The sequence below is a fragment of the Lineus longissimus genome, chromosome 11 (genome assembly GCF_910592395.1).
Source record: "Lineus longissimus chromosome 11, tnLinLong1.2, whole genome shotgun sequence".
Classification (NCBI taxonomy): Eukaryota; Metazoa; Nemertea; class Pilidiophora; order Heteronemertea; family Lineidae; genus Lineus; species Lineus longissimus.
In genome coordinates this window covers 7,864,780-7,891,049 of record NC_088318.1, presented here as the reverse complement: position 1 = coordinate 7,891,049, position 26,270 = coordinate 7,864,780, and the positions used below count along the sequence as shown (strand labels likewise).

The 26,270-nt window shown below is 40.1% G+C and overlaps 1 protein-coding gene across 3 annotated transcripts in view; it reads left to right on the top strand.

The window, feature by feature from the left end:
• The window catches only part of LOC135495768 (short transient receptor potential channel 4-associated protein-like), a 390,467-nt gene extending 385,901 nt beyond the window's left edge, over positions 1-4,566 (top strand). The window contains exon 20 of one of the 3 annotated variants that reach the window (XM_064784679.1): positions 2,197-4,566. In XM_064784679.1, the coding sequence (XP_064640749.1) occupies positions 2,197-2,245 (49 nt within the window). In that variant the 3' untranslated portion in view covers positions 2,246-4,566. The remainder of the gene's footprint in view (positions 1-2,196) is intronic. The other 2 variants (XM_064784678.1, XM_064784676.1) reach the window with 2 other exon arrangements.
• Positions 4,567-26,270: the final 21,704 nt, after the last annotated feature.

Below are 26,270 nucleotides of genomic sequence, written 5' to 3'. Positions count from 1 at the left end.
AACAGCATCCACCAGGTTTAAACACATACATACATTAAAGCCATCAAAGTAAAATCTAATGGTCATAAACGAAATAAGCATGAAATTTTCAGGAAATGTATTTTTTATGGTGTACGTATTACGTTTTGGCCACAAAATTTTATTTGATGACTTTATACCCGACTTTAAACCTGGTGAACGCTGGTGGATGCTGTTTAGGATAACCGGATACTACAACGATCTTGATTGGTTGGCTGAGACTCGGAAACATAAGCCTAACTATGATTAGCTGTATGATTCGGTACATTCCGCCACAATCCTTCGGAATCCATACCATAATACTAAGAACCTCAAACCTCTGTGCCAAATTTGTGTAGCTCCTCGTGGATAGATGTGATGTATATGATTACTGCAGTCAGGTTGACCGGGAATTCCAGTTTGTGTTTTTGTTCGGTCTGCTATCAGCTGATATCGGAATACGCATACTACAACACATGTAGGCCTCTTAAATATTCGCTTCGTTCCGATGGTTGGTGAGAGCGAATTAGGCGCGATTATTATTTTCGACTGCGATTTTTATTCAGTCTGAATTTTCGCCTGATCATAATAGAATCGCCGAAGCAGGGAGTGATTTGGAGGCGAATGAGTGTGGCGATATTCGACCAGGCGAATTTCCGCCCCCATTCGCGTGCGGACTTTGGAAGTGATCCCTAAGAGTGACTCAAAGAAGCCCTGCTTGCACTTGGTTCACCCATGCCTAACGAATGAACACTATCTCGTGTAGGCTTACTGGCACTGGTTTGTTTAGGCCTAGCAAACCCATCATTACTGATATGATGTGCACTGCTTGAAGCAGTTGTCTCTTCGTCGGGACTTTGAACATGTTCCCGCCTAAAACCCCGGCCGACTTCCATCCCTCCTTCACATTGGAAATCTCCACTTTCACGGCCCGTGTCAGCATCAATTTCAACAATCGTATCCATATTTCTAAAAATCGTGATGTACTACAAAGCGTGTACTTTAGTGCGCCTCACAAAGCGTATAACACACTATTTTAAATTTATCAAAACGGGGAATCACCGACTTCAACCTTCTTCTTTGACTCGGCACAGTGTCAGTGCGCTCCGACTTTGTTCGCTCAACTCACGGGCGAATTCTAACTTTTTGGGGGTTTTAACTTACAATTATTCACGCAGATTCAATCCCTTACCGCTGCCACCAGTGTTATAATCTTCCGCTCCTCTTCTTGTAATAAATGCAATAAAACGGCTCAAATACGGTGTCTCTCTTTTTTATTTCGTGCGCTCTCCTTCCGCCTTTTTCTTCCAACAACGTACATACATTTTGCAACAATCCCCTGCCCTGACCGCCCGACGTCGCCCGAAGACGTCGGCTTCATCGACATACGTCACATGAGGAGGATGCGCCAAACCCGGTGATGACGTCACCCTGCGTACCAACAGTTCGCAACAGTTAGCAACGGTGCCATCAAGACCGAGATCACCACAATACCATGAAAAATATAAATATATCCTTGTCAGAAAGTTTGCCAATTGACAGATAGTTTGTCTTTAAAGGATGCAACAGCATTCCTTGCGATACTATGTTTAGGGCAATTCAAGAGAAAGTGAAATTTGTCCTAAACGACTGTGGTATATCTTAAAGAGTATCACAGAAGTCGCAACACCGTTCAACTCTTCGAATAACAGGCCTTTCGTATCTGCCAACCTCTATTTTAAGTCAGTGACAGCTTAACTTATGACACATAACCCCTGACACTGAATTTCGGTCCAATGTGATTCTCGACTTGGCCGGCAGAGTGCAAAAACTGAAAAGGTAAAAGTGCAATATCTAGTTTCTAAGTGCCTTGTTTTCAATAATATTGTTATGGTAGGTACTCCAAGAACGGATACATGTCATACCGGTTTTGATTTGACCAATATACTATACATGTAGCATGTTTCCTAACCAGCATGGATTCCTAACCACCAAATATCTATACGCTGAGCACAATGGCCCCTGGTCTTTTCATTTATCGGTACATCTCACGATCAGATGAACTTTTTCGCAGAATCATTGAATTGTGTTTACACTGGTGTCTAATCTGCTTCGAATTTAGTTGTTAACTAATTTGGCAAGGGAATTGATAACTTAACTTTAGTTTCAACTGGAAATTACATAACGTTATGAAGTAATACGGCTTCCATTTCATTTCAGAGCTCGAGAATCAGTTTCGATTATTGGAAAGCCACAGTCTCAACGCTAGTATCACAAGACAGAGATAAAGACACTGCCATTATATTTTATCTCCCGATGGAAATGTTGAGGAGTAGCTAGTAGTAGAACAACTCTAGGTTTGGAATTACTGATGAACTTCACGGTTGTCTCTCACCTTGGACCAAGTGCTCCGTGATGCAATGTAGTTGTCAGAACTTGTCTACCTGTTGTGAATACCTTCAAGCACCATCCATTTGAAACTTTTCCCTCATATATTGTCAATTGCAAGCAGATATGTTCCATGTGAGCTACTTGACAGGATTCTTTTGAGAAATTGGACAGTTTTTGATGGACATGATGGAGCGTCCCATTAAGTGAATATTAATGTGCGGGCAAGAAGTACCAGTTTTTACATTCGGCATGTACACTCTTGTAAGAAAGTAAAAGGACACCAAATCTTCCTATACATCTCAAAAACCGTTGGAGCTATAGCAAAAGTATTAGCCCCCAATGTCAAGCCACATGTTGGGCATAGAACCATAGTGTTTTTTCCACATATATATTGAAAGAATTAAGAAAAAAATTATATTTAACGAAATCAATTTTTTTCACAATTTTTTACGAATCATCGATTTCAAAGTTTCTTTCTTCAATACATTGTATATTCAACTCGTCTGACTAAAAAGCATCTGCAAATTTTCCATTCTAAAATCTGAAGAGAAATTAGGTTTTTTTGGTATTTTGTTGCAAAATGAATCCCACTTGTACAGTCAACAAGACAAAACTTCTGAAATGGTCACAAAAGGATTATTTTGATCTGGGTCTAACGCTAACACTATAAACTTGAAACTTGAAACTACACGCACACCCACACACACAAACTTGTCAAAGGCGTCAACTGGGGACATATGCACACCACCTGCCAAGTGGAGACTTTTACTCTCATGAGACTATTTATTTATAACTATCGAATTCTTGGTATATTTCATTGGTTGGATATAGATATAAGCACATTTTAGCCAGAACCGTTTTATACCTGTTGACTGAAGCCACATGACTGTCGCACAATCCTTATCCCCTCTTCAGAAACCGGAGACACATTAATTTCTGCACTAACGAGTGCAAGTGGGGACAGGAAATTGTAAGCTCTCGAGGTAGTCAATTCAAAATGAATACTCCTTTATAGATCACAAATTATGAAAGCCTGATGGTTTAAGGGCCTCAAAAAGTAGAAACTAAGCCTATATAGTACTTTTAAATTGAAGTGCAGGCCATGTCTTAAATTTGAAGGAAGGTGTCCTTGACTTGTAGGTGTTGTGCGGGTGTGCAAATGGTTTTCACAGGAAGAATATTATGGGTCATTATTCCAAAACGAATGCAGCTTCATCAATACATTTATCTCAAATTACGCAATCATAATAGTCTAATGGTGTCTGGAGATATATGAATCACAGCTGGTAGTTGAAATTGAAATGCTCTATATCCCCGGTTTAAAGGTTTTTTGTGAGATGTCCTGAAGAGGGGAAATCCGAAAAAAGCTTTTGATGAAATCATGGCATGATGATACTGGGTCCCTAAGGACCTTGACATTCTGGTAGGATGTGACTGTCTTACTTAGGACGCCGATGAACTGCCATGAAGTAGCGGAGTTGCAACATGCCAGAAAGTCGACGACCTCACAGAGACAGTGATATCCCATCGACAAGGCGATGGCATCCTCAGAGAGATAGTCATGTCAGTCATATATGTTGATATACATGGACGACAGTGTCCTCAGGGAGATGATCATATCCTTCAAGTACGATGTCATCCTTAGGAAGACAGTTACATCCTACATTGACTACTGCATCCGAAGGAAAACTGTCATATTGTTATCTATGTATAACTGTCACATAGATAAAATCAAATCAATCAATACTTATTCTTTTCATTCTTTTAATTCATATTCGTCTGAATCTGATACAGCGTGTAAACATGTGTTTTCTCATTTTGCCGAACATTATCTCGACCACCACAATAGTCATATACAGGGTGTCACACTCTCCCTACTTTAAAAGGAGTGAGCCACATGAAAGAATGAGCCATAGGTCAAATTCGCCACCACGGGCAAGTAGAAGGGTAATGGATGTACGATTTCAACGATTAATATCTGCGTAATAGCCTAAGAAAACTTCGTTTTTGGCTCAACTGTGAGCCTTTACCATGACGTAGTATCCTTCGTCCGTCGTTGGACATGATTGGCACGTTTCACCCATATTTCAACACCTTGTAAACAACATTCTCGACAATAATGGGTTACGCTACTAACACACGATATCGATTCTCGCTATGTACATTTAGTAAAGCTTATGTTACTAAAAGTAAAATTAACAGCAAATAAATAATTCATTACCCATTAGCAACACAACACAAGGATATTTTTACATATGACTTTTTACCCCTCAGCCCAAATGGGCTAGAGGGGTACTGTCGTCACGTGTGCCGTCCGTCCGGGCGGGCGTCTGCTACTTGGTTTCCGTCGATTTCCAGGAGAATGGCTTGACAATCAATTCAATATTTAGTATGTACATTGGGGGTGACTAGAGGAAGGTTCCTTTCGAAAATGGGCTTGTTTCGATTATCAATATGGCCACCAGGGCGGCGTGTTTGAAATTGGTTTCCGTCAATATCAAGGAGAACCGTTCATTCGATCAAATTTATTTTTGGTATGTACGTTGGGGGTGACCAGAGGAAGGTTCCTTTCGAAAACCGGCTCGTTCTGATTCTCAATATGGTCACCAGGGCGGCGTGCTTGAAATCTTTTTCCGTCAATTTCGTGGAGAACCGTTTGTCCGATCAAATTCATTTTTGACATGTATGTTGGGGGTGACTAGAGGAAGGTTCCTTTCGAAAATCGGCTCGTTCTGATTCTCAATATGGTCACCAGGGCAACGTGCTTGAAATCAGTTTCCGTCAATTTCGAGGAGAACGGCTTGGAGGATGGAATCAATTTTTAGTGGGTGTAGGCCTATTAATGCAGTTTTGTAAGGGGAAGGTTTCTTTCAAAAATCAGCGCGATTTGAAATTCAATATGGCCGCCACGCTCACATCCTCAAAATAGGTTTTCACAATTTTAATTTCCATATGCAAACTAGCCACTCCACTAAGCCAACTTCACCATTATCTCACCTTCAACCTTAATAGGCTGAGGGGTTATGCTCGCTTTGCGATGCTTTTTTTCACTCTTAAAGAATTTAACGTAACTCCTGGGTTATTAAAAGACGTGGCAATGTATGTGTACAGTGCATACTAGTCTAGGACATTGAGTCCCAACGGAGCTACAGTGCACAATCTATGGATCCATCTGATTTCGATGGTGTCCCTGAGTCCAGCGATTCTGGGTGGGTGTGGATGAAGGACAGGATTGATATGGACACATCATCAATGCCTGCATGGTTATGGCTGGTGAAGTGCCGGCTGATGGTGTCATCTTTGTTGCCCTTGGAGATATTGTAAAAGTGTTTTACAAATCTCTCCATGAGGCGGAGCTTGGTTTGACCAACGTATTGTTGGTTGCATCTTTTGCATGTGATGTAGTAAATGAGGTTACTGCTTTTGCATGTGATGTGCTTCATGGCCGTGTATGAGCGCGTGGTAGTTGTGCTGCCGATCCTTCCCGTCAGATTGAGTTTAGGGCAGTAACCACAAGAGGTATTGGCTCTTGGGCATGCGTTGCGGGAGCCCGGAGGCAAACGGGTTGCGCCGGCAGTGGAGATTGTAGGTCCCCCTGATTGTGTTGCGTTGTCTGGGAATTTGGCTCTGACCAGAAGATCCCTGAGATTGGTAGGTTTTCTGTGGCCAAATGTGATGCGAGAATCATGTAGCTGACCTGTTGCAATGGATTTCAGGGGCACGGGCCAGTTGTGGCTAACAATGCGCTGTAGTGCTTGGAAGCCCGGGATAAAGGTCGATATGAGGAAGAAATTGTCCTCAGTCGTCCCTGGTTGATCGTCCGTGTCCAGTGGGGCCTCATCTCTGAGGAGATCAGATCTAGAGGTGCGGTAGGCCCGGATGAGGGCTGTCTCTACAAGCGATGAAGGGTAGCCACGTCGCATGAAGTGGCGGCCGATCATGACGGCATTTTCCTCGAAATCTGTGTCCAGGCTACAGATCCGGCGGATTCTGAGAAATTGACTGTAGGGTGTGCTTTTGAAGCAATCCCTCGGGTGTGCTGAGGAGAACAGCAGGTAGTTGTGCGTGTCAGTAGGTTTGCAGTATAGGGACGTGATGATATTATGGTCTTCATTGATGCTGACTACTGTGTCTAGAAAATTCACTGACTGGCTGGAGATTTCCGCCGTGAATTTGATTGGCAATCATTGAGATGTTGGATGAAGAGATCCAATTCGTGTGTCACGGCTGGTCGCATCTCATCGCATTGCCACGTCAAAAATAAAATAACTCTTGGGTTATCAAGATTGAAAAATAGAAAGGACTGTCTGAGATTGATGAATAACCCACTATTGATTTACCAGAATCAATTTAATCTTGCTGTTTGGTTTGCAACAACTTGTCAGGGATTTTAATTAAAGACCATTTAAACCACACTGATCCAATGATCAAATCATTTTACAGATTTCATGCTTATTATCAGATATGCCAAATCATGAAAAACCTAGAGATACCAGCAAAAGGTGAAGCACTTTTCAACGAGGTTAACAACAACATAAATCGTAATAAACTGGGACAGTTATTGAGTGAGTTTAAGCTAAATGATGAATATTATTTATCAGTGGTGCGAAGTAATAGGGGATGGACTTCCTGGAGTGTACCGGATTTTGATCCAATGGTAACCGATCCAAGTTATTACAAAAAGTAGATAAATCGCAAAAGTATAAGTAAACTGCCATATACGATTATCTACGATTGTTGTAGAAAAGAGGGCCAAAATCAGTGGCTTAATTCCAATACAAAACCAAATAATCTAGCATGCACTTTACTTATACTACAACCTGTACAGTCTGTAAAGTCTGTACTGTCTGTAAGAAGTAACTACACTTGCACTTAGGAGTTATGACATGATTCGGCAGTTCCTAATTCGCCACCAGGGGTGTTATTTTGGGGAAAATTTGGGCAGAGGTCTGTTTATTTTATTGCAAAGTAGTTTGGGGGTTTGCCAGCAGTTGGGGTTTGAGGCGGTTTTTTTATTTTGGGCATTGGTTCTTTGCTATGTGTCCTATTAATGGGAGCCTTACTATGATCAACAAATGACACAATGTAACTTAACGACGGCGATCATGCCATTCCCGCCGTTGCCTTACTCCATTGTGTCAATGTTTATTTGACAACCATTAGGCCCATGAGTTTGCAATTGGGCTATTGAGAAATAACTATTTTGTGAATACGGAGCGTACAATTTACGACCAATAGGCCTTGTGTAGTGGATAAATTTCCAAAAATAAAGCTTTGAAGTTGTCTAAATGTTTTTAAAAAAACTTCTCCAATATGTAATTACATAGGAGCCATATCTGTTTGTAGGGTGACACAACTGAAGAAAAGCTCCTTCGAGAATAGCTGGTGTGATGTCTGTTTGGGACACACACCCCCCCCCCCAATCCAACAGGTGCTTTAAATAACCAATCATTATGCCCCCGCTAAAGTGTACTTGGGTGGTTTCCGGCCGCGTCCGCGTCCGCGTCCGCGTCCGCCGCACTGAATTCCAGGCTATAATTCAAGAACCCCTTGCTCGGCTGACTTGAAATTTTTAGGGGGTGTAGGCCTAGTGTGTCAAAGGGTCCCTATTGTTTTTTCCAAAATCCTATCGATTTTGGGCCCGACCCGAAATCAAAGATGGCCGCCAGCCACCATCTTAGATTTTCGCATTCCGCTCGTTAACTGGAGAACCGGAGGTCCAACAGTCTTCAAACTTTTGTGGCGTAATGGTCTATGGTAGGGGAGGTTCCCTATCAATTTTGGGCCCGACCCGAAATCAAAGCTGGCCGCCAGCCACAATCTTAGATTTTGGCATTCCGCTCGTTAACTGGAGAACCAGAGGTCCAACAGTCTTCAAACTTTTGTGGTGTAATGGTCTATGGTAGGGGAGGTTCCCTATCGATTTTGGGCCAGACCCGAAATCAAAGATGGCCACCAGGTCCCCGACTTGGTGATTTGTATTCCGCCCCGTAAATTGAGAACCGAGTGAGTGACAGACCTGAAACTTATGTGGTGTTATTACCTAGTGTAGGGGAGGTTCCCTATCCATTTTGGGCCCGATCTGAAATCCAAGATGGCTACCAGGCCCGACTTGGTTTTTTAGCATTCCGACCTGTAACTCAAGAACCAAGTGAGTGACAGACCTGAAACTTATGTGGTGTGATGAGGTTGTGTAGGGGAGGTTCCCTGTCGATTTTTTTGCCTGACCCAAAATTCAATATGGCTGCCAGCAGCCAACTTAGATTTTGGTATTCCGATTGTTAACTGAAGAACTAGAGGTTTGACACACTTCAAACTTTTGTGGTGCAATGGTCATTCAGGGGATGCTCTCTATCAATTTTGGGCGTGTTCCAAAATCCAATATGGCTGCCAGCAGCCAATTTAGATTTTCGTATTCCGATTGTTAACTGAAGAACTAGAGGTTTGACACACTTCAAACTTTTGTGGTGTGAGCGGGGGCATACATTCGCAATTTGCCCCAATTGCGTTATATATTTCTAGTTTGTGATGGTACGCTCTGTGTTCGTTTAAAATAGCTTTTTGCCAATCTTCCCAATTAACAAACTCACCTGCAGAAGATGTATCCATTGTATCAGCCGCTTGCTGCATAGTTGTAACGTTTAAGTCGGGGTGAACCCCTCTCGTTAAGAAACCAATGCATTCTGAAAACACTGCGTTGCTTGGTCACAAGACATAGTGCATCTTGGCAACGCCACAACACGATTCGTCATATAGGCCTACTTATTCTTAGTAGTAAAAGGATAATGCAATCTACGATTTCTACGACTACTGTTGAAAAAAAGGCCAAAACCTATAAACTAGTGTTTTTCCCAGTTAAAGTTGCCTTATTTCCAATACCAGAAATAACCTAGTATGCATTATCCTTTTAATTTACGCACTTTACTACAACCTGTCAAGTCTGTACACTGGTATTTAATAACATCAACACAGCTGATTCATGCAGTCCATGTGACAAACTCGACTGAATAGATCAATTTTATCCTTAAAGAACAAAACTAACCTTTTGACTAGATTCAAAGAGCAACCTATGCAAGCACGATCTGTTGTAATTTTGATGAACTAAAAAGCTTGACGTGTCATTTTTACGAACTAGCATTTACACTGTTTGAATTATGTCAGTTGTACATGTGAGTCAAATTTGATAAAAAATATTAATCACTACTATAATGGGCTTAGAGCTGAAATAGTTTGTCACACATCTCCTCCGTCAGTTCAGATCGGATGACCTCGAAACTTTTCCTGAAAGTCGTGGTTGATATGGAGATGGTCCTCGCCTGATTAAATGGGTAAACTTTGCAGCGATCTCGGAGAAATAACATTTTTTGTTCTTTGTATATATGGGCATGCTCATTAACATAAGGTGCCTTTTCAGCAGGTCTGATTTGCATATGGGGGCCATCTATTAAATCAAAAGTGTGGGATTATACAAAAATAAGCCGGGAAAGTATTGGGGCCACTATATGTTTAAAGCATTCATCCATTTCCGCAATTTTCCCCCTTTATTTTGGTGGTACTCTTTCACCTGACGTTGTTAATCGCTCTTAATTTTTGTAAGTACCATATGGGAATTCATCACGTGATACACGTCTCATCATAACAAAACCGCCTCACCCGACCCAAGCACTGGGCACAAAGTAGTGCACAGCTCCCTATATGAATACCCGGGGCAAATATAAAATACAATATAAAATACAATATAAAATCCCGATCAACATTTCTTTACCGCGATAAAAACAGGCTAATCACTGCGGATTAACAAGTAAGTGAGTGTTCCGGAACGAGTGGAGTCCGTGCGGAGGGTGTCGAAAAAACCCTAGGCAAACTACTTCCTCCGTCTGGTGCTGCCACCCACTATGCTCGCGGCATTTGTTGTACTAAGTTCGTAACACGCCAACTCTTCACCATTCGCGAAATAGTTTGTCAAAATAAGTCAAGACCACTTTGAAGAGTGGTGGAGTTTGATTTTTCCGGTTGTTTTGGCCAAAACCGCGTTAAGTGTAAGTAATTTTGAGGAAAATCATCCTCCCCAAATCATCATGTTCGATTTGTAAACACTTGGGTCGGCGCGGAGTGCTCCACATCACACATCGACCTATTTTACGCATATCAAAATCAAGACAACATCACAACCCCCAGACATATAATTTCATTTCACCTAAATTGCCCCGACCCCACAGTAAGCCATTACCCTAAAACAACCCGCGCCAAGGGTAAAATGCTAGTCTAAATAATGAGTGATAGAAACCAAAAGGTTAACTGTCCAACGTGTAATAAATACATTTCAAACAGCAATATGTCAGCTCACAGGAAGACGAAGGGGCATTTAAATAAATTAATGGTACAAGTACCTTCTATTCCATCACTAATCCCTAAAGGTGTAAATAAGAAGCTTTCCTTTGAGACTGAGGAGCTTGTTGAAATAAATAAAGTTAAAGGAATTGAAGTAGCAAAGGAGTTTGGCAGGCCTGTTGTTACCATTAGAGTGAATATTGATAGAGAATCGAAACAGGTTTTTGAATACAGGGAGAAATTAGAGGAAGTATTTTTTAAGCTCAATGATTACCACCATAAAATAAGCATATCAGTTTTTAGCTCAGCTGACTAAGTCAGCCGAGCTTGTCAAATAAGTTGTTCAGTGGCGTCCGTCTGTCCATCCATCCATCCATCCATCCATCCATCCATCCATCCATCCGTCCATCCGTTAAACCCATGGTGCACATTTTGTAACCGTAAGACCTGGAGACTTCAATTTTGCATTTCTGGATACTTCTGGTCAAACTCTACTTTCAAAACAAAATTTGTCGCCATTCGACCTACTTCCTGCGAGCGAGAGTGCATGAAGGAAACTGGCCTATATCGGCCTAGGAGCAGCAGAATTAGTCGAAATATGCTCTAATATTAAGATAAAATTCTTGAAAATCTATTTTATTGAGAAAAAGTTCAAAATTTTAACAGGAGAGGGCGCTACCTGCCTTTTAATTATTTCTGCCGATTCAAATTCCCGCCCGATGACGTCAGCCATTAATGAAGTCTCCTATTTGCCAGTTCTCAAAACATGGCAGCTACACAACAAAAGCAGTAGCTCCAGGAATAAATCACTGTTCACTTCAGCTTCGTAATCGATTGTACCCCCACTTTATTGTGTTTTGTGTGGTGTTCCTATTCAATCAACGATGTAAGGCCTTATTATGTTGGTTTTAATTGAGAAGGTGCATTATAAGCGGCGTACGAAATACCGAAGCGGAGACAAAATGGCGGCATGTTGTTTACGCCTGGAGCTCAATGACACTCAAGTACCCAATTTTCTGCTTAAAAAGTAGTATTGGTAGGCGATATTATCACTAGTTCGTTTCAGTGGTAGTCATAAGGTCTTTAGAGACTACTTTCAGAAATTAGTTCTTGAAAATTTGGCCACATTTCTGTGAAAACGATATCGGAAGTACATGCTCTGTTCGCGATGACATCGCCGATGTATTTTGAAGTGGAGAATTCCCACAGTATGTGCAGTGAATCGGCATGATTCTGTTCGCCTAATATGAGGAAGGCTCAGGCCTTGATAGGGAGCTCTTCGTTAATAGGGCTGGTGAGCGAGAAGATTCGGTGGGGGGGGGGGTTATATAGTTAGGATGATGCCATCATGGCAGTTTACCGAAGAAGCAGTTGGCTAGCACACAATGTCAATGATTGATGGCGAGTAGTTGGTGGGTGGGAGAGGGGGGATATAGTTAGGATGATGCCATCATGGCAGTTGACCCAATAGACGCTGTCGCAGTATAGAAAATAAGTGGGGAGAATGTGGGAAACTAAACACAACAGGAGAAGGATAGGTATTTTTGCCCGGAGATAAGCATAATGATCCCAAGACCCAAGTGTAATTAAGATTTATATTCTAATTCAAAAAGACCAACGTCGCCTAGACATACAGTCATGCATAGACTGATGTAGCACAATGCATGAGACACCCTGTATAACGCAAATTTGAAAAAATTTCACCTCTATGCCTTATAACTTCAAGATTAACACCTGATCACTTGGTCAAACTTGGTCAGATGTATTCTACAATACAAGAGACATGCTATTCAGAAATGTATTGGTTTGTGTGAGAGTAACGTACTGCCAAGTCTACAGCCGCTGGAACAGGGGTATGCATGAAATGACGTCGCGTCATTTTTGGAGGCAGGTAGGCCTGGCCTCCGCACCGGCTTGTGAGACCTGAGGGTAGCGCGTGCGTTTGAGTTAAGTGCGCATGCGCTTTCTACGGAAAATTAAAATGGCCAGTGTTGTGGACGAGTGGTTTCAGGTTTCACGGTAGGATTTTGACATGGAAACGGGGAAATAGACATTGAGACCAATGTGCTTTCAAGATTATTGCATTATTAATGGAACCAGACCGTTGACATATTGTCACACCCCATGATATTGACGAAATCGTCGTCGGAAACGGGCAGCCCCGGACCGATCATTTTGGTGCGCTTGAAACTACGGAAAAGTTAGCAGACGGAAAATCTTTTGCGGAAATTTGCCAGTTCAAAGCACGATTTCTTCGCGGAAAGAAAAAAATGATCTCTGGCAGCGATGCAGATGTTGTTTAATGCATTTCGATTCGCCCCAGGGTATCGTCACACTTTGATTCGGCCCTGTTTTGACGAAATCTTCAACCGAACAGCGGCTTCTCCGCGTAAACATCGCAGCGTCCCGCTGAATTGTTTGGAAAAAGAAAATCTCTCCCCAGGTAAATTGCTGTGCATTAGCGTATACGATTCGCGTGCAAAAATGTCACCTGGGTGCAGAGGTTTTCTGGTTCCGGTCAAGCGGGTCAAGTTTTTTTCGTTGACGGTATACACGCACACATTCGACCCTTAACCATAAAGCTCGCTTAAGAGCTCCCTATTAAGTTTCAGTTCTACGATTCTTTCATGAGTAAAAAGTAGACATTCTAAGCAATACAATAATGTCACTCCCATAAAAATTGATTGGAAATTGAGGGAGCTACGGCATTCTGTTCGGCAACTGTCAGCGCTGAAAAAATACATTGCATACTGTACAATACCAAATGGCACATTTTAAAAAGCGCTCATTGGACAACGTAGGGAATCACCAGAAATGACGTCATCGCTGGTCTAAATAGAAAACTACGGTGGCGCAGTAGAGCACAAGAAAAGGTTTAGCATTAACTTCGTCATGCAAGCTTCAGCAACAAAACGATTTCTCATGAATGATTTATTTGATCATCATCAGCTTGTTTCCCCTGATAGATAAAAAAATGATTTCCATCAAAGTTTTCTATTTTGTGTATAGTCACATGTTATTTAACTGGCAAGGAGCCAAGCAGTTTTGAATATTCGCGGGAAAATACTTCGTACTTGTAAACGAGGCTATGACAATGAGTGTCCTCATTCATGGCATAAACTTCATGTTTCGGTAAATATTTTCATACGATGATTTCACCCGAATTATGGTCAGGATTGAGGAATGAACAGTGGCATAATTATGTCAACCAAAAACATTGGAACCGTAGTGAACGCAAAAGGATATCAAATACCATGGAGCATGCCATTTTCATGCATAATGAACTGAACACCGGGAAGATATTAATGATATTAACTCAGCTGAGCGCCAGGCCCTTGGGCCTCTTGTTCGCCCAGTTCAATCGACCTTTTGTTGCAGAGCATAGCTTGAATAGGCCTTCGACCACAGAGCAGAGCTTTGATCGGCAAGGTGATACAGTTACCCATCCCATTCAGTCTCCAATGGAAAGCATAATTTCAAAGAATCAGGCAATCTATGCAGTAACCAACCAGCTTTTAAGCTGGCTGGTTACTGGTTAAAACCTCTCAAGTACCGCCGACCAACAAGTCGGTCGTTCTCAAATAAGGTTGTTACACCTCAGCCCATAAAGGCTAGAGGGGTATTGTCGAGGCGTTTGCCGTCTGTCTGTCTGTCCGTCTGTCTGTCGGGCCGTCTGTCTGTCCATCTGTCTGTCCGTCTGTCCGTTGATCTCATTTCCGGAGCATATATATGTAACCATAAATGCTGGGCATTTCATCTCCGGGTGGTTTGAAGGTCTTATGGTACCATTGTGCCTTTTGGTAGTTTTGACGGTTTTCGACCTACACTTGGCCCCAGGGGGCGCTTCATGCAAAAAAATACTTTTGGCTATATCTCATGAATTATGCTAGCTAGAATCGTGATATTTTTACTGAGGACAGTACTCATGAGACTACATCACATAATACCCGGGTTTTTGATTTGACCTACTTTTCAAGGTCACAGGGGTCAAGTAGCGTAAATTGACCATCAGTGGTTTCCGGAACATATATCCGTAACCATAAATGCTGGGCATTTCATCTGTGGGTGGTTTGAAGGTCTTATGGTACCATTGTGCCTTTTGGCAGTTTTGACGGTTTTCAACCTACACTTGGCCCCAGGGGGCGCTTTATGCGAAAAACTACTTTTGGCTATATCTCATGAATTATGCTAGCTTGAATCATGATATTTTTTTGGTATGTACATTGGGGGTGACTAGAGAAAGGTTCCTTTCGAAAACGGGCTCGTTCCGATTATCAATATGGCCACCAGGGCAGCGTGTTTGAAATTGGTTTTCGTCAATTTCGAGGAGAACCGTTCGTCCGATCTAATTCATTTTTAGCTCAGCTGACTTAGTCAGCCGAGCTTGTCAAATAAGTTGTTCAGTGGCGTCCGTCTGTCCATCCATCCATCCATCCATCCATCCATCCATCCGTCCGTTAAACACGTGGTGCACATTTTGAATTGAGAAGAGCTAGAGGCCCTTAAATTGGCGTGTGTGTACATCTGGAGTAAGGGTACGTTGACACAAAAAATTGGAGCGATGCGCCTAAAAATAAGCATACTACAGCAATCGGAGCGTTAAGTTGAAAAAGTGCAATTTCTCATGAATTATTCATTGGACAAACAACAGCTTATTTCCCCTGAAAGACAAAGATTTGCATATAATTATCACCAAAGGATTTCAAATTTCGACCACGTTTAAGTGGTATTATCACATGTTATGTAATTGGCAAGAAGCCAAGTGGTTTTCAAAATTCGCGGGGAACTGCTATTACTATGCTCATTCAGGGTTTATGCTCGGTCTGGGCATATGAGCTCTCGATTCGCGAAGTTTTAGACGATGATTTCGCCCAATATGGCTCAGATTTTTTAATGTAAGCAAGCACAAGGTGTTGTTGGTAGTAAACAGCACAATGGTAGACGTTATTGCTATCTAATTGGGCGTTTCAATCTAAAATCGCTGTTTTATTGTCTAAATTAGCGCTGATTAGAAGGAATTTCCCGCTAATGACGTCGACAGAATTCCCTTCTACAATGACGGGTCGCTTTTGTCAATAACAATAAAACAACGAAGGTTAAGATAAGTCTGTCATGTTTCTGTGATACTGGTCGAAAAACGTTTAGATTGCGTTAAATATGCAAATATGCGTTTACTAATCAAGTGCCAGTGGTTCATTAAACATTTGTGTTATTTAATATGCATGTATCAGGTCTTTGGAAGTAACAATTCGATAAGAAATGGTGCGGAATGAACTGCTCTCAAATCACTGCTTCGGATACAAAATGGCGGCCTCCATCATCAACCATAGCACGTGTTCATGTCAGATGTCTGAATCAGATGTAGGCCTAGGCCTAACTCCTAAATGAGTAACTGTAGCATTCAAAGCTTTGTGTAGCAGTGTAGGGCAACATCGTCAGTAACATGGTGAAAGGCATGGGCCATTGTCCGTAGGGCTTTATCATGCATGGTGTGATGAATGGTTGGTAAGTTTGCAAGGAGGATACCGCGGTGACGTCACGGCTTTTCCAAGATGGCGCTGCATATTGTAAACAAACTCGATCCACGGCCAAGGGAAAATCAAGTCATCAAAAAAGTTAGATTTTTCGCATCAAGTCAGAGTTATTAGTACGTTTCTGCTATGAAATAAGTCTTCAGACAATAAGCTATCATTTGAATAATGAAAAGTGCTGTTTTGATGGGGAAAAATAGGGTTTTTTAAACCAAATAGCCGGCACCGATCTTCCAAAATTAGCGATGGTTTCAAAACAGTCTCCCAGATATGGGGCAATCTCTTCATTATCATAATGGGATTTGGAGGCATGTTTACAGATTTTACAAGTTCGAGACCTGTAATACCTAAAACTCGCATAGATCCCCATAGATCCCCTCTATTTGTCGAGTTAGCGCCCCTGTAAGATCATGCATTTTCGGACACTAGAACGAAATCTTCCTGCGGATATCGCGGTTTTGGTGATGATTTAAGGAGAAATTGACTGTTCTTAGAGTTGTATGGGACAGAAATGAGTTCATACTTCATGAATACATGAATATATTATGATATGGGCGGGCTTCTAAGTCAAAACAATAACAAACTCAACTGCATCTCTACTGTATATTGCGTAGTGCATTGCCTAGTGTATTTCGTAGTGTATTTTAGCGGAGACATTATTTCCGCACTTTGGCCACGCCAAACGTCTTTTTTATTCGTGGAAGTTAATCTGCTCTGTAAATTTTATTTTACACAGGAAGAATCCATACTAGGTATTGCAATATTTCATGTCTATTGGTGTTTTTGTGTACAGGAGCGCACCAGACAGCGAGACGTGGAGATGTGTTCAGTGCTGGTGCTGTCAGTAGACTGAATCTGATTGGCCATAGCGATCACTAATATGGGTCGGGATCACGTGATGTGACGTCACCGCGGTATCCTCCTCGGTAAGTTTGTGAGGAATTCGGTAGCCTTCACTCACTGACAGACATTTGATTTGTTCTGATGCTGTGCTACAGCTAGGCCTACTAGGGTATGTCTCCCCTTGGATTTATTTCAATTATTATAATTATTTTGTCTTCGCTTTCGAGTAACCTATGCGTACCATAAATGACATGGGCCTAATAGTAATTAATATGTATTTTCCTGGATGAGCGCAGAGTGTATCCACTATAAATCCATCCAGTGGGCCTGTGTTGGACATTTATAGACATGGTTGTGAGTCCAAGACATGTAGAGACGAGTTCGTGACTCGGAGAGACGGGTTGTCCATAAAGAGACGAGGTTGTGACTCTTGCGGCCTCCATCATCAATCATAGCACGTGTTCATGTCAGATGTCTGAATCAGATGTAGGTCTAGGCCTAACTCCTAAATGAGTAACTGTAGCAGTCAAAGCTTTGTGTAGCAGTGTAGGGCAACATCGTCAGTAACATGGTGAAAGGCATGGGCCATTGTCCGTAGGGCTTTATCATGCACGGTGTGATGAATGGTTGGTAAGTTTGTAAGGAATTCGGTAGCCTTCACTCACTGACAGACATTTGATTTGTTCTGATGCTGTGCTACAGCTAGGCCTACTAGGGTATGTCTCCCCTTGGATTTATTTCAATTATTATATTTTGTCTTCGCTTTCGAGTAACCTATGCGTACCATAAATGACATGGGCCTAATAGTAATTAGTATGTATTTTCCTGGATGAGCGCAGAGTGTATCCACTATAAATCCATCCAGTGGGCCTGTGTTGGACATTTATAGACATGGTTGTGAGTCCAAGACATGTAGAGACGAGTTCGTGACTCGGAGAGACGGGTTGTCCATAAAGAGACGAGGTTGTGACTCTTGAGACAGGTTGTGCATGTTGAGGCAAGGTTGTGATTCTGGAGACAAGTTGAAGAATGTAAACTAGGGAGTGGTGTCTGCTGTCTACTTTGTTATCTATTTTAAAAATTTTTAAAAAAAAAGATCTACATGTAGGCATAGTGATTGTACAGCTGTTTGTATCAAGATATAAAGTAGTGACTGATGAATGATGAATGATGAATCATTCATAATTTTTTTCTTCTATTTTCAGATACTAGGTGCTGATACCCATTGTCTTCGCTGAATTTGGTGGCTGTTGTAGTATTGAATTTGCCTCCCCATCAGGGTCGCACCTATTGGAAAAAGGTTGATTGCATCCAGGCAATCCAAGATCTATTGCCTCCGTGCAATCCAATAAACCTCTCAAAATCTATTGCCTCCGGGCAATCCAATAAACCTCACAAAATCTATTGCCTCCGGGCAATCCAATAAACCTCACAAAATCTATTGCCTCCGGGCAATGCAATAAACATCACAAAATATATTGCCTACGTGCAATCCAATAAACCTCGCAAAATCTATTGCCTCCGGGCAATCCAATAAACCTAACAAAATCTATTGCCTCCGGGCAATCCAATAAACCTCATAAAATCTATTGCCTCCGGGCAATCCAATAATATATATATATATATATATATATATATATATATATATATATATATATATATATATATATGCAGTATCTATTGCCTCTGGGCAATCCAATTTATCCTCACAAAATTCATCGCCTCCGGGCACTCCAATATATCCTCACGAAAGACCTATTGGCCCCGGGCAATCAGTACTCTCGCAAAATTTAAGGCCTCCTGCCAATCAAGTTTGTGAAAAACAATGTTCCCAAGTACAACTTCTGTGAAATAGTTTCTGTATATCAAAACATTTCATAATCTCACAAGTTTACGTTTCATTGTGCAAATAAAAAATATGGGAATAGACATTGTTCAGTACCGCTCTTCAGTTGGATTGTATGCATTAAAAGCAAGAATAAAGAGTCAGCCACCAAGTTCAGTTCACTGTTATCATGCAAATTGTTCAAGTACTAACTATCATTTTCTTGATTTGACAGATATTCATTGGACTTCAGATGACGGAGAGATAAATCACCAGACTATTTGGTTGTTCTCTTCCATTTGGTTTGTGTCTGCATACATGCTGGAGCTGCAGTCAATCTTTGAATTGCATCATGTCTTGTTTGAGTTTGATGTTATGCTAAGGGAGTTTGATGATAAGCTCTCAGTTGCTGAACAGAACTTGAAAGATGAAAAGTGGTTCGAAAAAATAATGGAAAACTATCATGACAGACAAAGCCAGTGCAGAATAGCCTGTTTGGCTTCTATAGATCTTATTCTAGCTATTGGTTTTCGACTTTATTCTTCGCAGATTTTACAACAAAGTAATGATATTGAAACAAATCCAGGTCCAGTTGATCAAGTTTTCTCTGCTTCTGGTATTCCTGCGTATATTGATAAAGTCACACAAGGCTCATTCCATCAGGGCAATTCAAAATATTCAGAAGCGTCAATTGGCAGACAATGTGTGACCAATGCCGCTACAGCTTTAATGTACTCACTTATAATTTCACCTGCTCATTGGCAATCACAAGACCTTGATGACATCTTGGATGAAGGTGACTCGTGGTATAAACAAATTAATGAAACGGCCAGGGGCCATTGTGCTCACCGTATACATCTTTTAGTAGGCAGGATAATGCTTAGTTTAGAGGTGAATATGGTGAACACAATCAGGCATGAAGACTTTTTTTAGATGTGTATTGATGTCAAGTAATAAGACAGGGCAGTATATATAAGTTTATGATCCAACCAATAATTGTCTATGACATCAACAAGATCAATATCGTGTGATTGCTAAGAGTCCCTGCAATAAAAAATTCATAGAAAAAAAGTCATTAATAAGCGAGATATTGCATGTCCTACTTTTTCAGTTTTGACTCCCTGGTGGCCAAATCAAGAATCAGATCAGGCCAAAATTCGGTGTCAGAGATTATCTGATGTAGGGGGTTACATGTACCTACTTTCAAGTTCATAGCTTCAGCAGTTAAGAAACGTGCCATAGTTACACTCTAATGGCCAATTTACGCCATTTGACCTCTGTGACCTAGAAAAGGAGGTCAAATCCAAAAATCGTAGGACATGTGGTGTATACTTGCTAGAAGTCCCTGCCATAAAAATTTTATCGAAAACAATTCACTCAAATAAGCAAGATATTGCACTTCTTCCTTTTTCCATTATGGCCCCCTGGTGGCCAAATAAAGAATCAGATCAGGCCAAAATTCGGCATCAAAGGTTATCTGATGTAGGGGGTTATATGCACCAAGTTTCAAGTTCATAGCTTTACTGGTTAAGAAACGTGCCATAGTTTACACTCTAACGGCCAATTTACGCCATATGACCTCTGTGACCTTGAAAAGTACGTCAAATTGAAAACCCGTAAGATATGTGATGTATTCTTCCTAAGAGTACCTACCATAAAAATTTTATCGAAAACAAGTCACTTATAAGCGAGATATCACACTTTTTAGATATCCACTTTTGGCCCCCTGGTGGCAAAGTGGAGAATCAGATCAAACCAAAATTCAGCACCAGAGGCTATGTGATATAGGGGGTTATATGTACCAAGTTTCAAGTTCATAGCTTTAGTGGTTAAGAAACGTGCCATAGTTTACACTCTAATGGCCAATTTACGCCATATGACCTCTGTGACCTTGAAAACAAGGTCAAATTAAAAACCCGTATAATATAAAATGTATATTTGCTATGAGTACCTACAACAAAAGTTTTATCGAAAACAAGTCACTAATAAGCGAGATATCACACTTTTTAGATATCGACATTTGGCCCCCTGGTGGCCAAACAGAGAATCAGATCGGACCGAAAATCAGTGTCAGAGGTCAGCTGACCTAGGGCATTCTGTGTACAACGTTTCAAGTTCATAGCCCTAGCAGTTAAGAAACGTGCCACTGTTAGGATACGACGACGACGACGACGACGACGACGGACACAGCGCTATCGTATAGACTCCCCTTACGGTGAGCCAAAAAGGCAGTACCAATTTTACGTTACTTAGCTGTTGATCAGCTTCCACCATATCATTCAATGATGAGCGAAAATTTCAAAATAAAGCCGGTTGGGGTGTCACAGAATATCTGCTTGGTGTACAATGAAAATTCATCTGCTATATCTATGAGAGAATTTCTTGCAAAGATGGCTTCATGTCATGCAGTTATTGTAATCATTGGATCACAGGCATTTGCTGTATTGCATGTTGATAATCGATATTATATGTTTGATGCGCACAGTAGAGATAGATCAGGTTGCCCTTCTCCAAATGGTTTTTCAGTTTTGCTCACATTCTTAAATGAGTCCAAGTTAGATATGTATTTAAGACAGTATGCTTCAAATGTCAATCAATCTGTATTTGAGGTAACTTTTTACAAGGTTGAGAAAGTTACATCCAGGGCTTTAAAGCTTGGCCTAAAAAGACACAGTTCCAGCAACCATCTCAATAGTGATGATGTTCAGTCAGATGCTAAAGAAGATGAACAGGATTCAGCTATCAATGCTCAAAGTAGTGATACACGTAAATCAGGGGAATTGGTTGAAAAGTATTTAGTTGATCAATCTAAAAAAGCAAAAAAACATGAATATTTCAAACTGTGTATGCAAGAAAAAAGACGAGAACCAAGTAAATATGAGCATCAGCGAATGAAGCATTTTGACAAATTGTCAAAATGCAAAGCAAGACAAAATGAAAATAAACATGAACAGCTTAAAACAAATGACAGACTTTCCAAACAAAGAGCAAGAAAGGATAAGAGTAAACACGAACAACTTAAAACAAATGAGAAACTTTCCAAACAAAGAGCAAGAGAGAATGAAAGTAAACATGAACAGCTTAAAACAAATGAGAAACTTTCCAAACAAAGAGCAAGAGAGAATGAAAGTAAACACGAACAACTTAAAACAAATGAGAAACTTTCCAAACAAAGAGCAAGAGAGAATGAAAGTAAACACGAACAACTTAAAACAAATGAGAAACTTTCCAAACAAAGAGCAAGAGAGAATGAAAGTAAACATGATCAGCTTAAAACAAATGAGAAACTTTCCAAACAAAGAGCAAGAGAGAATGAAAGTAAACATGATCAGCTTAAAACAAATGAGAAACTTTCCAAACAAAGAGCAAGAGAGAATGAAAGTAAACAAAAACAGCTTAAAACAAATGAGAAACTTTCCAAACAAAGAGCAAGAAAGGATAAGAGTAAACATGAACAGCTAAAAATAAATGAGAAACTTTCCAAACTGAGAGCAAGACAAAATGAGGAGAAGCGTTGTAAAGAAAAAAATGCTGACAAGCAAGCAAAGATAAAGGGAAGACTTGATCCTCAAAAACTGAGTATCGAGAATGTAAACGATACGTCAAGAAAAAGGAAGTTACGTCAAGATGATACATTTTGTAACATTGAAAACTTAAGAAAAAAGTTAAAGCGGCTTGATAATAAATCGAGTGAATCGTGTCATGAAAGATTAGATATCAATCAAAATGAAATTCCACTTACAACACCATCTTATAACTCGTATACAAAAAAGAAGTATGGATGCAATTTAGATGCAAATATTGCCATATTTAATGCATTAACATGTGATGGTCCAATCTATGTATGCACCTGTTGCCACCAAACTTGGTTCAAACATTCTGTAAAATCTTCAGAATCATGGCCCAAAAATTTTGGCTCTGAATTTGTTAAAAGCGCTCTGACAGAAAAATCATCTGTGAATGGTAAACAATGGCTCTGTAATACATGTTTGAACTCCCTTAAATCTGGTAAAGTTCCTAAATTAGCTGTTGTAAATGGAATGAAATTTCCTTCTCGACCAACAGAATTAGTAGATTTACATCAGCTTGAAGAGAGACTAATAGCTTTGAGAATACCATTTATGCAAATACGACAGTTACCAAGAGGATCACAATTGTCTTTGAAAGGATCAGTAGTAAATGTGCCGACAGATGTGCAAACTACAGTCAATTCACTTCCGAGAACAATTGATAAAACTTGCACAATTCCAATCAAGTTGAAGAGAAAATTATCCTACACCCACGCTGTTACTACACAAAATGTACGTCCTGCTGTAATCATCAGTGCTTTGCATTATTTAATGAAAAACAGTGAATTGTATAAAACAGCAAATTTGACAGTGAATAATGAATGGCTTCAAAGTTTTCCACCAGAAGTTGAAGAGAATGAAACTGTCAATGACAACAATGAGTGTAGAAGTGATTACAATGAGAAAGATGTTGATAACCTTGTAAAAAAATTTGAAGAGGCTGAAAAATATAAAGATGATGATCATTTTGAGGAAGACCAAGATAATAATTCAGGCAATTTGGATACATTATTAGATGAACCTGAAATATCAAACACTTATACTTACTCATTTGCACCAGGTGAAAATCAGAGGCCACTTGGCCTTTTCCAGGATGAAGATTCTGAATACCTTTGCTTTCCATCAATATTCATTGGACAGCGACGTCCAGATAATAAACAGCGTAAGGTCCCTGTTCATTATAGTGACATATGCAAATGGGAACTAAGAGCAGCAGATAGAAGAGTTGCAACATCTGTACCAAATCTTTTCTACAAAATGAAAAAGTTGCAAATCAAACAAATATCTGATAAAGTTCAACTCGCTATGCGAAGATGTAAGACACAAGGTAAAACATATTGTGCAAAGGACTTACTCGATGCTTCCATCATTAGTGAAATAGCTAGACTGGATGAAGGATATCGGATCTTCAGAACAATAAGAAGTTCTCCACCATATTTTGAAGCAAGAAAAAAAGATCTTTTTGCGATGATAAGACAATTGGAATTGCCAACATGGTTTATATCACTGTCTGCTGCTGAAACGAGATGGACTGATCTTCTGCGCACTTTAGGAAATTTGTTAGATAACAAAAACTATTCAGATGAAGAAATTCTTGAATTTAGCTGGACCAAAAAAAGTGACTTAATTAAAGCTGACCCTGTTACGTGTGTAAGATTTTTCGATCATCGAATCCATACATTTCTACATACAGTCTTGATTAGTCCACATCACCCTATTGGCAAAGTGGCTGATTTTTTATATCGAGTTGAATTTCAACAACGGGGAAGTCCTCACATTCATATGCTCATGTGGATTGATGGTGCTCCACAGCTCAATAAAAACTCTGATGAAGAGCTTATCCAATTCATAGACCAATATGTAAGCTGTTCATTGACATTTTGTGATGAATCTGATGCAACCTTTATTGAGTTGCAAATACACAAACATAGTAAAACTTGTCGTAAAAATGGAAAAGCAATTTGCCGTTTCAATTTTCCTCTGCCTCCAATGCCTGCTACTAAAATCTTATATTCATTTGAAATAGAGCCAGAAGACATTGACAAACACAAACTAAATTACACGAGAATTACAAATAAATTAGACTCTATGGGAGATGGTTCAGACATATCATTTCATGAATTTCTTCATCAGTTAGAGTTATCTGAAGAAGAATATTATTCTGCTCTAAGGACATCAGTTAATGGGCCTAAAATATTCTTGAAACGAAAACCATCTGAAATTCGAGTAAATGCCTACATGAAATTATTGGTGAATGCTTATAAAGCCAATCATGACATTCAGTTTGTTTTAGATGCGTTTGCGTGTGCAACATACATTGTGTCATATGTTAGCAAATCAGCTCGTGGTATGAGTAATTTATTACACAATGCTTGTAAAGAAGCAAGAAATGAAAATAGCAATTTACGTCAGCAAGTCAGACAAATTGGAAATAAGTTCCTAAATGCCTTTGAAATATCAGCTCAAGAGAGTGCATATCTAGTCATGCAATTACCTCTTACCAAAGCAACTCGTGATGTAATATTTCTCCCAACAGCACCACCTGAGGATCGAACCTTTTTGATTAAAAGTAATACTGAATTAGAAAAGCTTCCTCCCAATTCAACAGATATCAAAGTAGGTAATATCATAACAAGATACAGCACTAGACCAAAACAGTTGAACAATTGGTGTTTGGCAGATTATGCATCAAAACTCAATGTCACATATCCGAAACAAAATTATGATCCTTTTGAAGACAATTTAGATGATGTGGATCTTAGTATAATTGAGGCTGAAAGGGATACATTTCCGCAGACTGAAACTGGTGATATATTTGATTTCACTACAAAATCTGGTGTAATCTACAAACTTAAGAAAAACCCAAGGGTAATTAGGTATGTTAGAAACAATAAAAATACTGACCCAGAAAACTGTTATCGAGAACGACTTCTGCTATTCTTGCCCTGGAGAAACGAAACAACTGATTTGCTAGGAGGCCATACTACACATTATGCTCATTACATGGCAAAGGAAGCAACTATAGATGCTAAAAGAAATCAATATGAACATATGGCTGACATCATTGATGAAGCCGCTAAGAGAGCTGAAGCTGAATCATATGGTGACATTGCACCAGATAATATGCACACTGAAGCTGAAGATGCCAATCAAACCATTCATGATGCTAAGGACATGGCTTTCTTCAATCCTGCCAACAGTGAACAAATGAGAACTTATGACATTGGTGTAGATATCGGATTACATCCTCAAAAAGAATCGCATAATTTTGAGAAACTTCCAGGTAGAATACCTGACGATGAATATCACCAGCTAGTCAGAAATCTAAATGAAAAACAACGTACCATTTTCAAATATGTATTAAAGCACATGAAAACATCATCAAAAAATCTACATTTGTTTGTCACAGGTGGTGCTGGTGTAGGCAAGAGTGTCACTATCAAAGCTATTCACCAAAGTTTATTGCGGTGCTTATGTACTGATGCTGGTGATGATCCAGAAGACTGTCGCATTCTTTTAACAGCTCCAACTGGAACAGCTGCATACAATATTCATGGTACAACATTACACACTGCTTTTCATATATTGCCTAACCAAGGGTTGAAATACACAAAACTTCCACACAATTTAAGTGAAAAATATATTACCTATTACAGACATTTATCTGTTCTCATCATTGATGAAATAAGTATGGTTGGTCGAAAAATGTTCCAATTCCTGTCTCTCAGATTACAAGAATTGAAAGGTAATAAAAAAGATCCGTTTGGTGGAGTTCACATTATTGCTTTTGGAGATTTGTACCAA